At 42.4% G+C, this 11,780-nt stretch overlaps 1 protein-coding gene across 1 annotated transcript in view; it reads left to right on the plus strand.

Moving 5' to 3' along the window:
- PTPRN2 (protein tyrosine phosphatase receptor type N2) overlaps positions 1–4,888 on the plus strand; it is a 651,416-nt gene extending 646,528 nt beyond the window's left edge. The window contains 1 exon segment of the mRNA XM_065830742.2: positions 298–4,888. Coding sequence (XP_065686814.1) covers positions 298–369 — 72 coding nt within the window. The 3' untranslated portion in view covers positions 370–4,888.
- The last annotated feature ends 6,892 nt before the right edge of the window (positions 4,889–11,780 follow it).

The raw sequence follows: 11,780 nt of genomic DNA on the forward strand, positions 1-11,780 counted from the left end.
CTCACAAACCCTTCTGACCACGCAATTGCAATACATCATTGTGTCCCAATAGCTTAGTTTCTGCTACCAACATTTTTCTCCATTAAAATGACTCCAGCTTCAAGATGCTGTCAGCCATGTTATATGGCATCAATAATCCCAGAACATTTTGTTCCTTTCCGTTGCAGTGCACAGTTCATCCTGCATATTCATATTTTTAACAATGTCTTGAGGATGCTCGGCTGCAAAATACGCTGAACCAGGCTTTTGAAAGTGCTTTGTTTTATTATTCAGAGTATGTGTTTGTTCTCTCCGCAGGAGCAGTTTGAGTTTGCTCTGACAGCGGTTGCAGAGGAAGTGAATGCAATACTCAAAGCACTTCCCCAGTGAGCGAGCAACTCAGGCTCCCGAAGGTTCCCGCAGGATCCGTCCCTCGTTTTCCTCATCCTCAGTCCCTGTGAATGTTCTTGGAAACCGTGACCTGACCTTAACTGTGTATCTTCTGTTGTAACCACATAGTGATAGGGTCCTTACAAACTCCTTTAGCTGGTAAAAGTTCAACAGTTAAAATGTGTATTCTGTTTTTTTGGGGTTTTAAACAAATTTTTTAAAGTACATTGAAGCCTCGGATTAAGTGACAGAACAATTCCTTTCACATCCTCAAAGCCCTGAATGTCACTTTCAAAGCACACATCCATGTTCTTAATAGCAAATATACAGTATTGTGGGTAATTAGTGCAGTCAATATAGTATCAGAAAACAATGCTCTGTTATATTTTGTAACTTCGCAAAGACTGACTAAGACTGGAGGGGCTGAAGAGGATGATGATCATTCCTTTACAATGCCAAGCAAGATCCTGAAGCAGTGCTGAGGGTGTGCATAAACACGCGCCCCGGCTCTGGCAAAGAAAGCTCGCACCTTCTCATGCTGGGCTTTGGCAAGCAAATGTGTTCTTAACTGTTGTTTACTTTTCAGCTTTGTGCCATGAATAGAAGAAAATCTGAACTATAAGTAAACAGGCCTGCACGGTTGTTGCAACTGGGGAGAACAAGTTGGTCACATTAATGGGAAGCCAGGAGATAACGAGCGCAACAACTCTGAGCGTTACCTACCCCTGGCAGCACGGACAAGGGGAGCGTAGAGTCACCTCGGGTGATGGGGAAAGACCCTGTCAGCGTCAGGTAAATGTCCGGAGCCATTGTGGAAACAGATTGTTGATTTTATGGGATGACTGAGGAAGAAAATGAGACTCTCCTCTTTATATTTTTTTGCATTTCCCTCTGTAAAACTGTGCTGTGCCATCCTTTTTAGCCGGGAAAATCTATTTCTGTAAAAAACCTGGCTTGAGGGAGAAATCTCCAATCAGCATTTTGTGATTCTCATCGAGTTTGTCTGATCCAGATGTTCGTTGCACCTTTCTGCAGAGGTTCTGCTCGCTCCTTGTTCTGAATGATACCTGTTTTAACTAACCATCGAGGGATAAAGAAGCACACAGGCTGAATTTCAGAAATTCTTGTGTTCTCAAAATCCTAATGCCTGCTGTTACAAAGTAATGGTTTCGTTATGCTATCTTGCCTATGTGAATTCACAGGTTTAGTTGTGGTACACTACCAAAGGAACTGATATTACTGATAGAAAGTACTCTGATAAGTTTGAATGAAGGGCCTGAGAGTAAATTTGTCAAAGGTACCTAAGTGATCTAGGTTCTTGATTTCATTTTCAAAAGTGAATACTTGGATGCTTTTTCATATGTTATCCTACATCTCTGTGATTTAAGAATTTGGGGTGCTTTTCTCCCAAAATCTTAACAGTGTTGTGTGCTTGAAGCTGTATTAGGCTAACTGTATGACTTCAACACTGGAAGATCTATCATTGAATTTAATTTAGGAGAGGGAAGCTTTTATAAACTTCTAATCAGTGAAAAGTTAAAGTTACAATATTGCATAATTTTGATGGCACAGGGGCAACAGCCATCTATCAAGAACAACCATGTTGCAGTTTTGTGTTGTAGGTGTGGATATTGGTGATTTATTCTTTTCAGCTATTAAAGAGTTATTTAAAAAAAAAAAAAGGCAGAAGGCTTGTTGCTTTTTGCCATACATTTTTGTATGCTTTACTTGATATGTGCTGTTGCTTAATTGGTACATTCCATTACTATAGCAGTACAGAGCAGTTACTGCAGATGCCATCATCCTCTTAAGTACACATACTGTACATTAAGCCACATGTTTATTTTATGACCTAAGCATTTTAGAGCTTTCCTAGCAATAACTAAAAAAACTAATGGAGTATGAATGAGAAAATTGCCTTTTTCATTTGATAATTTAGGTTTAACAGGACTCTTTTATTACTTCAGCTAACACAAAATTGCAGATCAGGGCAGATGAGATCAGTTTGAACAGTATCAGCAAGTGTTTGAAGTAGATTTACTGTGAGCCATGTACTGCAGCTTTCTGAAAATACAGGTAGTTATATCCAGACAAACTGTCCAAAGACTCAAAATTAGAGCATCCTAAGCCAAGCCCTCCAATTATCGGGCAGAATAATTTCCCAGTGCAAGATGCTGTGCCATTACCCACTGCCAATGGGATAATGGGTTTTTAGCACAGATTTCTGCCCTGGGATTCATTAGCGTTCGCCTCCTGACTGTCCCTGTGCATACCACAAACATGGCTGACAAGCCTTTCGTTTGCACTCCAGGAATATTTTTTTAATTGTTCTTTTGCAAATATTTGCATTTCATAATAGCAATTTCAGTGTCATCCCTACTAATTCACAAGCAGCTGAGTGTAAGACTTAAATATTGGTCTTCATGCCTTGGAGTTTATTTAGCGTAGACTAGAGGGCATTCATCTTCCCAAGGCTAATGGGGCAGGGATGTGTTGTTTTATTCATACTTGCAGACCAGTTTACACAACAGAAAGATGCAGTCTTACTCAGAGGGTTAGAGTATCTCCCACTGAATGTCATTGACAATCCTGTTACTTCAGCTGTGTTTTGTACAGTTCTTCCACAAAGAGGTGCCAGGCTTATTCTGCTGACTGTAAACTATCACGCAGAGTATTTTGTCTGTGCAGGTAGCACAGGTTCACACCTCTCAGTAAATTCCCTGCTTCTGGGACTGATAATTTGCTGCAAGGTCTATTAGTAAATGCAGGTTTCAGTTGCACCAGGGCAATCCAGAGGGGTTTGACAATCCATTTCCCTAGAAGATACCAAAGCCATGGATGAAGCCACAGAGATGGATTTCACTGCAGTTAACTTAATCCTTGTGATCTGGCGGAGGATGTTGTTCAGGCCACCCCCAGGCACTGGTGCTGGATGTGGGACCTGCCTCATGTTCACTGGCAGACTCAGTTGAGCCAGGATCAGCCAACAGCCCAGAGTCAAATGAGACCCACGGTCCTTCTCTGTTCAATGTTCTACTTGATCTTTAGTAAACTGATTGCAATTGAAGCTTTGGCTGGTACCTGACATGTAGCCGTAAACAGCCTGTGTTTAATATCGACCATCCTCATGGCCTTGATGAAGACAGATTGAATCTACAGGTGCTGTTTGTGTGGTTGAATCTTTAAATTACATTTAAGTGGGAAGGTGCAGGAGGGTGATTTAACCCTAGGTCTGAGTTTCCTTCCTTGCTGGTCAAAACCTGTGGCAGAGGGAAGAAAACCCTTTTATCCCCAAGGCAGAGGGGCGAGTGTGGCCCCAAGCAGTGACTGGACCAGACTCCACACTCACAGAGTCCTAGTGGCTGCAGACATGAGAGATGGAGAGGCGGTTGTCACCAGCATTGACAGTTACAGGAATAACAGCACAGTCACCTTTCCCATCATGTGGGCCAGGATTTGGAGAGGCAGGACAGCCCGGATCCAGTTTTGCTGTTGGCTCCATGTATTTCAGGTGTGAGCTCTAACTGTTGCTCTTGACCATCATCTGTGGGACCTGGTGCAGCCCAGGTAACATCCAGTGGAAGTCCCTGGCAATTGTGAGGGCTAAGAATGAATTTCAGCAGAAAATCCCATATCCAAATCTAAATCCAGCAGCAAAACAAGCAAGATTATTTTTATAGATGCTACTAAACATTTAAAACATTTAAAATATTTTTTAAATCGACACCAATGATTAAACCTTGTTCCTGTCTCTAGCATGCATGCAGAACCAATCTCCATCCATCCCCAGAGAAATGACAGCTATAGTACCTATAAGGAGTTCATGCTTTATTAGTCAAGTGGAACATTAATAAAACCCAGCCCACTTCATAATTTCCAGAACACTCATTAATTAAGAAAACTGTTTATTGGAATAGAAAACAAGTATTTGATTAGCTTTGTTACAGAACAATAGCTCTCCTAATTTTTATTCTGCATATTTTATTCTTTGTTTAGAAAATTCTCTTAAGAAGCAGTCGAGATAATTCGCTTTTTAAAACTGTACAGTTTCTATGGTTTTGCTTTTTAAATGAGAGTACACTTTGTAGATTTCGTTATTATATTTTTCTGTTAAGATTACATTGGGCATTACAAAAGCATTCCCCACTACAGTGAAAAGAAAGCTATCCTGTTGGTTTATTGTAAAAGAAAAAAAATTAAAGCAAAATTACAGAGCTGTGGCATACTCAATCCAATTAGAGCATGACTCTTTGCTACTCTTCACTTACCGCATTAGGAATAAAATAAAGTTACACCAGCAAGATTTCATTTGAAGTTGTTCTTGCATGCTGTTTGTACTGTATTTGATGGCATAATATTGTTCTGTTTACAATCTTTTCTTTCTTGTCATTCTATTATATTCTTTATATAGTTTAAAAATATATATATATGATACAAAGTATTTTGTTCTACCTCTGTAAAAATCATATTTGTGAATAAAGTCACATAGTCTGTGGAGTATGGTATTGTGAGTACAGCATTACCAGCTGGTGCTTTGCTTTTATTTGGGGGGGAGCGATACCTCCATCCACTGCTGGAGAGCCGGATTCTGACTGTCCAAAGTGGGCAGAGGGGGCTCAAAAGAGGGACACAAACGTCCTGTTGATGGCTTCGTGGTCCACGTTTAATCTGCTATGAGCAGAAGAGATTGCAGCCACCGCTGGCTTGAGTGTGTGGCCTGAAACGTTGCAGCTCCCAACATTTTGACAGCGTCAGACTTCTGTGTTCAGAGCAGAAAGCGACACAGGAAAAATAATTACTGAATTATGGTGACCCTCTTTGTATAACCAGGAAGAGGCCTAGAGTGTGCGTCACAGAGTGTACAAGTTAACAAACAGAATAAATGATACCCTCTTTCGGGAAAATTAAAGGCAGAAAAATGTTTCTGGGGAGGGAAAGCTGGTAGATCAGAGCATCGCATAATGGGTGGTAGGTGCTGCCCAGGATTTATAGTTTTCAAACAGCAGGATGCACAGAAGGATTTGAACAGGTAAGGGAAAATACTGTTATATTAAATAAGGTTAAGAGGAATAAAGGTCTGAGTTTCCCACATATGCACGCGTAAAGTAACCAGTCCTTTCCCTGAGGGAAATGAAGTAATCTTCCCTTAAGAACTGTTCATTATATGAAGTTTTGTATCTTTCCATGAAATATCTGTTGTTAGCTATAACCAGAGGCAGTCTTTAGGATTAGACAGCCCTGTTATGGCAGTTTTCATCATCCTGTATTGTGTGTTAAAATTTCACTTGTGTTTCGAAGAAGACTTAAAAGAGTTTGCCGCTTACCTAGAAGTAACTAGCAAACTGTAAATAGGTAGAAACTGTCCTGGTCCCGCTCACTGCCTTCCCGTCAGAAGAATCACATTTTACATTCCTTAACCTTGTTTATGTAGTTGCATGTTTTAATATCTATGCCTTTCTCAGTGTAAGAGGTGACTTTCATCTTGGAAGCAAAACATATGCACTATCATCACAGCTATTTTCCTGGTGTTGTAATTTAGGAGGTCTTTCATCTCCAAGATAGCTTTCTGAAGCTTCTGGTAACATCAGATGGAGGACAAAAAGAGAAATATGTTTAACTATATAACTACTGGAGCATTGTTTATCCTCTAGGCAGACACGAAAGCCAACAGTTGCAAGTACATTGATTCACCCAGCCAGTGCTTTCGCTTCATGCTATGCAGGTACATACAACCTCATCCTCTCCGGTGCTCTGACTGTGGGATAGTGTCTCATCTATGGCCAAGGGGCATTACTTCATTGCTGTTATTCTTGGGTTTGTACGGCTCCAGCTCATTAACAGAACAGGCTGGATCTTGGCTTCTGGCAGGGCTCAAGAAAGAGGATCAGCCTGGAGCATCCCCAGCGCACCTGGATGCTCCTGTGGCACAGCCCGTGCTGTGATAACACACCTCCTCTGCGCTGGAAGACGTTCATGGAAGCAGGAGAGGCAGAGAATTCAGCAAACTGGGGGAAAGGAGGAAAGAGGTGTCTGCCTGCTGCCCTGCTTGGTGTCAGCACGAAAGGGAGGGAGTTGGGTCTGCTCCAGTTGAACTACTGCAGCCCCTCCTGCAGTATGAACACCAGGAACTTCTCACATTGCCCAAAGTTCCTTACGGTTTTATTTTTAGAGCTTCTTGCAAAACTCCAGTGCTGATGGGACTGGTATTTCTGTTTTGCATGCTGAACAAATACAAACTACGAACCCACAGGGAGGGGTGACCGGTAGGCTGGGTTTATTCTTGGTTTAGTGGTAGGACCAGCACATTGTGTGCTTGAAACAACTGCATCCTTGGGGAAATTCCTCTTACTGCAGTGGTTTTAAAACAAAAATTATTTTCTCCCTTTGAGAATGCACCAGTTATCCCCACACAGAGGTGAATCAGCAATAGGCTCTACATGGATGACCATCCTGAGGGATGCTGACTAAAATTAAGTTTGGAGCAATGTGACTGATGTATTTGCCCTGCACCAGACTTTGCCCCGTGGGAGGTTTGGCCACAGTTGTCGAAGATACAGGAATGTGTTACTCCATCATTTCCAGCAGAGGTTAGAGGTGGGATTCATCTTAACCAACCTCTTGAGTAGCTTTTGCATGGACTTCTACAGATGAGCCACTCGTCATAAGCTTCCTTTGTAGTCAATGAAGGAAAATAAGCAGGTTTAGGGTATGATTTGTCTGATCTTGTTGGATGTCTACGATAAGGTGAATCATCTTATCCACCCAATACCCTGAAGCAGGGAGTTCCGAAGTTTATCTATGCGTTAGGCAGAGAAGCATTTCCTTTTGATATTGTAAACCTATTTCCTCATAACTGCGGTGGATCGCTTGTGAGAAAAATAGAATTTCTGATTTTGTATACCATGAATTTATAGACATTCCTACTCTATTCCTCCTCAGTTTCCCCATTCCACACTGCAGACTCATTCCTTACCTTAAAGAAGTTGTCCCATGCCTTTGATCACCTTCACTACCCCTCACCTAACCTTGCCCATTTCTGTTTCTACTAGGCTTGTTCTCAGGTGCACAGGGCTCCAGGTGCACTGCACTGTCACCTAATGATGTTTTTCACTTTCTTCTTGGGAGTTTCTAACACTGTTGCTCTCCTCCACTGCTGAGCACTGAGCTGGTGCTCAGAGACCACCCTCATTCACAGCAATACCAACCTTCCTTCAGGGCAATAGCTCACCAAGCGGTCATCCTTGTGTCTTTATTGTTAGCGATGTATTTCATGATGTGTATTACTTTATGGTTATCATTATTGGTTTAATCTGCCCTCTTCATACAGACACATGTTATCACAAGATATATTCACAGTCACTTTTGTTTTCACTACCCTGGATAATATGTGCCATCCACATTTTGCCACCTCCTTATCACCTCCTCCTTTTTCATGTTGTTTATATTGGGGAATCGCCACTGCTGCAAAAACTCTCCCTTTCTTCCCAACCTGTTTCTTACCCTTTAACCACTCATTAATCCACAAAAGAACTTCCTTCAATCCCATAACAGTTGAGTTTCTGTAAGAACCTTTCATGAAACAGCCTTCACCAAACATTTTGAGGAAAGCCAAAGGCACAATATAAAGTAAATCACCCACATCAACACGCTCGCTGATTCCTTCAAAGCCTCTCAGTAGGCTTTTGGGACATGACTTCCCCGTGCAAAAGCCATGTTGCTTCTCCCTCTGCTTTACGTCACCAGTTCTATAGGACCTAGACACAAGAGGGTGGATGCAGCTTGTAGAATAACATATCTCGTAAACAGCTTTGGGATCCTTTTGGAGTTAGTTGAAAGCTGCCGAATGGATTTTAAAATGGAGCTCTGCAGCTCAGTTAGTGAAAACTCCTCACTCAGAGCAGCACGTGGAGCACATTGCTCAGGTTCATTTCCAGACAAGAGATGCAGGTTCCTTTAGGTCCTGTTTATGAAAAATATCTTTTCAAGACTTAATTGAAATTTCCCTTGATGCAGATTGATTGCTAATCAGTTCCCCAAAAGGAGATACCTACACTTAGGCAGCCAAATCCCTCTCTAGGCTCCACCAACACATTTGACATGTATTGTAGTGGACACTCAGGCATATAGCACACATGGAGTAATTTATATTTAAGGGTGATAATCTTGCCCTCGAGGCAAGATTCAGTGCTTGCTTTAAAGTGTTCAATGTCACTGCAGAAGCTGTGGGTATCCTGAAGAGCCTCCAGTGCTTATGCCAAATGGCTGAGGGGCTGAAATCTTGTGTTTTGTTTGCTAGCCTTGTCCTGGTCGCTTTAGTCTCCTGAGGTGCCTCAAATGATGTTGGATGCCTACATTCAGGGAACTGAATCTCACATAATGTGTCTCCCCATTGGAGTCCGTAGTTTCTACCAAAATTCAAGGTATAGGAGGAAATTTCACAGGGCAGTAGTTTCCCAGATACAACCCACCTCTCCCAAACTGGCAGCACCTTTTGAAAACTCTGATGATGCCTGTTTGAACATCCATCAGTACTGGATTCAAGGTGGGGCTGCAACTTCAGCAGCAGACAGCACTGCCTGAGCATGTGCCAAGCCCGGGCACGAGGTGCTGCGGTGACCACAGCAGGGCACAACTGGAGAGCAGCCTTCGTACTGGGTAGCACTTAATGGCTTTGTGTACCTCACAGCTGATGACAGCGTTGTGTGGGAGCATAGGAACTGTTGCTTTCCAGTACAAGAGGGAAAAAAAAAAAAGGGAAAAGTGGCCAAAAACGTGGTATTTAGGCTTTTCAGTTCATGTAAAAAAACTAGTGAACAGCAGTGTTCTAGTACCACTTGTTTCTAAATGTGGCATCCATTTCCTTCATGCAGGAAATCTGCTCCATTTTCCAGCAGATTTCATTTGTGTTGTCCAAGTTAGAAATGTTTGTTCCTGCATACAGATATTACGATAGAGACTGAGCATGAGCAAGACCAGTTCTGGTGGTGAGACTGATGCTACACCTGATTTGTTGGGCAGAAGCCAAAGTGGACCCACGGCTTTGCGATCCTGATAAAAGCATTGCTGAGGCTGAAAGCAAACCGGTGCTCTCATGAGTTCCTGAAGGGGAAAAACAAACCACCATTTTTTCCAGAATTACCATTTGATTATTTATAGATTTGTTTCCATGAGCAGGAATGCACTTCTCTTTATTAAAAGGGTGATTAATTTAACATCTGGTGTGTATGGCCATGCATGGTTGAAGGAGCTGGGTAAGTGACCTGACTCAATGAGATGTTCCTTGCAGTACAGGAGGCCCTTAGCATTGACTATTAAACTATTCTACTGCTCATTCCAAGTACAGCCAGCCCACGTTTTTATTTTATTTTTTTTTTAATAAGGTATTATAGAAGCCAAAGTAACAAGTTGGGGTCTATTAGGATTCATCTGAAAGGAATTACGGTTCTGCCTATCTCATATAGCTCCATTGCAAAGACCCAAAAGACAAGTAGTCGAGCCAAAAGACAGCTAATCAAGCCAGATTGTGTTCCTAAGCAGTCAGGTAGGACTTGGCTTTCCTTGCAGGTATAACATTAAATGCTGAGCTTTTGGAGAAACCCTTAGGTTACATCTGTCATGTTAAATGACCTCCTTTATTTTTCTCTGAGGCTGAGGGAGTAAAGGCACTATAACAACATAATGAGATAATGAGATGACTTGGGAAAGAAAACATTTTTTATGCACTGCTGGTTTGTACAGTTTCTGGTATTTTGTTCTGAAAGATTTTGTTACAGCTGTGTCTGCTAAACCAGACTCTATACCACATCTTACCTGGAATCCCAGTTGTGCCAATTTCTTGCCTGTCTCATCTTCCACCTCCCTTATATCCCTCATGGCCAAGATGCCAAATGGAGATGGACATGTTTTGTAGGCTGGTACCACTCTGACATGAGGGTTTAAGGCATAAGAACAGAAATCTCGAAGGTAAGACTGCTGTTAGCATGCTCTGTGCAGGAAAAATGTGGATCCTTGCTCTACAACAGAGAGGTTACAGCAGTAACCCCATATCGTGACATTGACCAAGGAATGGGATGGACACCTTTGTAGTGATCTGCCAGTGTTGTCGTCTCACTTCCTGGGCGTAGAATCATAGAATCATTCGGCTTGGAAAAGACCCTTAAGATCATCAGGTCCACACATTAACCTAACAAGTTCCAGTCTCTAATAATCTGGGTCTTCTCAGTAAGAAAAATTATTTTTGTCAGTGCTGTAGCTTATTTAATATTATTAAGTTTTTTAAGTCATGGAAAAGTAATTTAATTAGTTGACTGAGTTTCCCTTTAATGTACAGTGAGATATGGATTGTTGGGTGAGAGGGAAAAGAAGCAGCAGGATCTTGATAAACTCCTCTTGCCCATACCCAGCACTGGGCAATACTTGGTGCTTCTGTGCAGGACAGACCTTCCAGGAGAAGACAGATAACAGCAAAGCAGTGTATCAATAACATTTTTATAAGCCCTTGAATAAATATTCACTTACACGCATGCACAATTTCTTCTGCCCATCCCATCTGCTCCCCAACACTTCAGTCTGTAACATAGGGATAGAGGGTGGGATTTGCTTTCCCTCATCCAGACAGCTAAAAATGAAGTGGCAGTCTCTGCTAGTCCTTTTGGCTTCCTCCCAAATGAGCAGAAAGGGAAAAGCAGTGGTGAGTTATTTAGCCTAAAGTTGTTCAGGGGTTGAAAGTGGAAAAATAGTGTTCCCAGTGGAAAATACAGACTGGGCATTAGATAGGCAGGACATTACTGAAATAACCTCTCTTGCAGAAGGAGAACATCACAAGATGTGGAAGGACTCACACCTGGCTCTGGGCTCTAGGTGTCCCCTGGACTCAGGCCAGGGATGCTGCATCTCTTACAGGAGGTTTGCACTGCCAAGTGGCATCTGCTGGACCCAGGTGCCACAGACCCTCTCTGATGGGCCAGGAGGACTGCAGGGCAGAGCTGACAGTGAGGATTGCCCAAGTATAGGCTAAGTTTGTGTGAGCATTTTGAACAATAGACATTTTGAAACTGCCCTGTCAGGGTGTGAAATGGCTCAGGAATAGTTGGGATTGGGAGACATCCCGTCTTTAGCAAAGTTTGAAGCCACCTGAGTGACGTTGCAGCCATACAAGTTAGTACCCTATCCACACCGGAGATGCAGAATCACCTCCTGGCCCAACTGCAGCCAAGGTCCAGCCTTGTTTTGGCCACATTTCAACCAAAATTTCACTCTTGTTTAACCTTTAGGTGCAGGATGGGAGAGCCTATCCCACTCGGTTTGTGCCTAAGTTGAATCAATGAAGGAGCTTTTTTCGCTGTATCAGGGTAAACAGCTCCTGATCTGAGAAAGGACAAAGGTGTGGGTTTTTTCATAGCACACCATGG

This window comes from Patagioenas fasciata, chromosome 2 (assembly GCF_037038585.1).
Source record: "Patagioenas fasciata isolate bPatFas1 chromosome 2, bPatFas1.hap1, whole genome shotgun sequence".
NCBI classification, from domain to species: Eukaryota; Metazoa; Chordata; class Aves; order Columbiformes; family Columbidae; genus Patagioenas; species Patagioenas fasciata.